Genomic DNA, 3,891 nt, shown 5'->3' with positions numbered 1-3,891 from the left:
CCCAGAAATTTCTTCCTTTTCAGCAGAATTTAGTTAATCAATGAAGGAACCAAGAGCTCCTCTCCTGTGTGTGATCCCATGATGTGGGCCTGGGAAGGGGAGGAGAGACTGATGGACCTCCTCTTCATTAGCTCTCACCAATTAAAGCTGTCTTGGGATGGCCAAAGGAGAAGCTGAATAATGAGCTCCTCAGAATCTGTTTATTAAGCTGTGGGACCAGCTCAGAAGGATGCATTGTGAGAGAACCCGGGAGCCCCGGATCATTTGTGAGGTTTGATGCTGGCCTGACCTAGCAGCCTGCCATCATCAATAAACTTATCTTCATACTCCTGAGTCAGTCTCCTGACTTAACTTTAATCATTACAGGAGACAGGCAGGCCCACCAGGTGGCATATTTGACCCAAACCTTCTATTCATGAATGAGAGACACTTATGGCTGCAGGAGAAAGCAACACTCATAATCGTGAAACAAGAAAAACAATGAATTCAATAATAATCATCACTTATATTATCCTTTAAAGTTTGCAAAGCACTTTGCAAATAACATCTCTGGTGATTCTCACAATGGCTCTGGGTTATAAATATTGTTATTATGCCCATTTGGCAGAGGAGGAGAGTGAGACAGATAGAGGTTCAGTGACTTGAATGGGATCACACAATATTTCTGTGTCTGGAGGAGCACTTAAACTCAGATCTTTAATATTTCAGCTGCAGAATTCTACTCACTGGGCACCCAGGCTACCACAATGGTCTGAGTTCTCAGAATTAGCCACAGGTCTGCTCTTCCATCACTCTGGCACCATCCCTTCATATGGGTCCCCTTCTCTCTCCCCAGGTCAGTCTCTGTCTCTTGCTCTCTTCTTCCCATTCTCTAGTCTCTCTCTGAGCATCCATTGCAACTCAACAGCCCTGAAGCTGTCCTTCATTGCCCTCTACTGGAGGTTGGGAAATCTTCCTTGGCCAGCTGGGGTTGAGCAAGAGTGAGACCTATGAATGATTCCATCCAAAATGTAAAGTTCCTGGTGTTGAGGAGGACTTCCCCTGGGAGGGTCAGGGACGTGGTGCCTGCAGCCAATAGCTAATGAGGACTCACCAACATGCTCTGAGCTCTCTTGACCCTACCACGTGTGGCAATGTTGTCCAGAGAATGGGGTGGGACCCAAGAGACCATGAATTCCTCCTGGTGGCTCCTGACCAGGAAAGCCAGCACTGGACAAGGGTGTGAGGACCTTCATCCCACCTCCCACATTCCCTGAAGGGTCTTTTTTTCTCTCTCCATTCTGGGAGTTTCCCTGAGTGTCAGGCTTGTCTTTTTCTATTTGTAATGACTCAGACTCTCTTTGTGCTCTGTCTCCCTCACTGTAGTGGATCTAAAGATTGAATAAAACAAACTCATTTTTACAAAATGATATTTATTGAGATAATATAGAAAATAAAGAGGTTCCAAATATTTCCCCTCAATATCTAGGGACTCATTCTGTCCTCTACACTCCCATCCCTTGGGCACAATGGGCTCCAACTGGAAACACTTTGGACATTATGTCCATCCCCCATTAGATTCTTTACAAATCAGGTCTGGCCCAGGCTCAGTCCCCTCCCCAAGGATCCCTGGCCTGGCTCTCTGGGCTCCTTTCTTGCTGCTAGTCTGGCTTTCAATCTGGCCTGGCCTCTGCTGCTTGGTCCCTCAGGAGCTCATCATTCCCACCTGTTGAAACTCATCAGCAGTGACTCTCCTCGATGGCCTTCATGTAACACAAGATGTAACAAAGGACAGATCAGATCTGCTCCTTCCCAGGCCATTTTCTCGCTTCACAGGGGAAATCCTGTGTCCTCCAAGGTCCAAAAAGCAGAGTTTCATGTAGGTCCAGGAGCAACACCAGGCTGGGATGGGGCAGCAAGCAGGGGCTGGGCTCTGGGAAGTCTCTATGGCCCCAGGAAGGAGAACCTTTGCCTAGTGAGAGGCCACAATTTCTAGCCCTGGAACCTGGGCCTGGATCACTGCCTGCCAGCTGAGTGTTGTTAGTGCAAGAGCCCAGTCCAGGGAAGGGACTGAGGACAGGGGCTGCTCTGGGTTCCTCAAGGGAGGCTCCACCTTTGGGTGGGATGAACAGAAGAGGCAGCAGGGACCTTCCTCTGCCTGGGGGCCCCTGAGGTCTGCTTCCTGGTAAGCTGGATGTGGGACCTGTAGCCAGCAGGGGATGCTATGGGGCTGGTTCTGGGCAGGCAGTGAGGGCCTGGGGAACCTGGAGGTGTTGGGGGGAGAGTCGAGCCCAGCTGGCTGTGCCTGTGGCTGCTCTGAGCCCTGAGATCACTCCTGGGTGACGTCTCAACTGAGCTGGGCGAAGTTACCCCAAGCACCCCCCTGCATGAAGGGCTGCCCCCCCTTGGACCTTGGACCCTGAGAGAGGATGCAGGTGTGGTCTAGAGGAGGCTGGACCAGGCCCAGATTTGCATCAGTCCCCACCTGCCCTACAGCCACCATCACATGGTAACCAGCAGAGGATAAGAGGGAGCTGAGAGTGGCCAGGCTCAGCTGTGAGCTCTTTGGGGAGCTGAGCTCTTGGGGTTCTCTCACCATGGCTTGGCCTCTTGTTTGCCTCCTACTGCTCACCTTCTGCTCAGGTCAGCACTGCTCCCAGAGCTCCCCTTGTCTCCTCCTCCAGCTCTGTTCTTGCCTCTCAGGAGGATCTCAAAGCACCTTCTAGCTTTCTCCTTGTTCAGGGTCACTAATGAGTTTCTCTGTTTGCAGGCTCCATCTCCCAGCCTGTGGTGACTCAGCCTCCCTCTGTCTCTGCATCCCCGGGGAGCACAGCCAGACTTGCCTGCACCCTGAGCAGTGAGCTCAGTGGTAATAGTGTTTATTGGCACCAGCAGAGCCCAGGAAAGGCCCCTCGGTATCTCCTGTATGTTGGCAGCAGTGGAGGTACTAGCAGGGCCGATGGGATCCCTGAGCGCTTCTCTGGCTCTGGCTCTGGGGCCAATAGAGTCCTGTCCATCAGCAACGTCCAGCCTGAGGATGAAGCCGATTATTACTGTCAAGGATATTATAGCAGTGGCGGTGGTTATCCTAATACACAGTGATACATTCAGTGAGGAAGTCAGACAAAAACCTCCCCTGCCAGCCCAGCTGCAGCTTCACACCTGGCACAAGCCTTACCCACATCATCAACTGCCAGGAGCCTGTCAGGGCTCTCACTCTCTGTTTCTGTCTCTGTCTCTCATTCTCTCTCTCTTCCAGCCCAGGCAGTTTCATGATGTACTTGAGGTCACAGTTCCAGAAAGGATGGGCTCTCCTGTATCTCCTTGATCTACATCAGGTCAGAGGAGGCACAGCTAGTTCTAGAACATGATATGAGGATGGTATATTTAGGTATTTTTAAAAAGTTACCAATTACATATAATACATTTTCTCATAAGTTTTCCCAAGCTTTTTTAACATTTATTAGTATTCGTTTTTTAGAAAAGTTAACATGGTTACATGATTCATGCTTCTACTTTCCCCTTCACCCCCCGCACTCCCCCCACCCATGGCTGATGCACATTTCCACTAGTTTTAACATGTGTCATCAATCAAGACCTATTTCCAAATTGTTGATAGTTGCATTGGTGTGGTAGCTTTGAGTCTACATCCCCAATTATGTCTGCCTCAACCCATTTGTTCAAGCAGCTGCTTTTCTTCTGTGTTTCCACTCCTGCAGTTCTTCCTCTGAATGTGGGTAGCATCTTTTCCATAAATCCCTCAGAATTGTCCTGGGTCATTGCATTGCTGCTGGTACAGAAGTCCATACATTCGATTTTACCACAGTGTATCAGTCTCTGTGTACAATGTTCTTCTGGTTCTGCTCCTTTCACTCTGCATCAATTCCTGGAGGTCTTTCCAGTTCACATGGA

At 49.8% G+C, this 3,891-nt stretch overlaps 1 gene segment (V, D, J or C); it reads left to right on the top strand.

The window, feature by feature from the left end:
* The first annotated feature begins 2,538 nt into the window (after positions 1–2,538).
* On the top strand, positions 2,539–3,081 carry LOC123254098. The segment is given in 2 exon segments: positions 2,539–2,622; positions 2,750–3,081. Coding segments are annotated over 2 exon segments (378 nt in total).
* Positions 3,082–3,891: the final 810 nt, after the last annotated feature.

This window comes from Gracilinanus agilis, unplaced genomic scaffold, assembly GCF_016433145.1.
Source record: "Gracilinanus agilis isolate LMUSP501 unplaced genomic scaffold, AgileGrace unplaced_scaffold14869, whole genome shotgun sequence".
NCBI lineage: Eukaryota > Metazoa > Chordata > Mammalia > Didelphimorphia > Didelphidae > Gracilinanus > Gracilinanus agilis.
The sequence above is the reverse complement of the archived record's forward strand: the minus strand, read 5'-3'. Positions and strand labels throughout refer to the sequence as shown.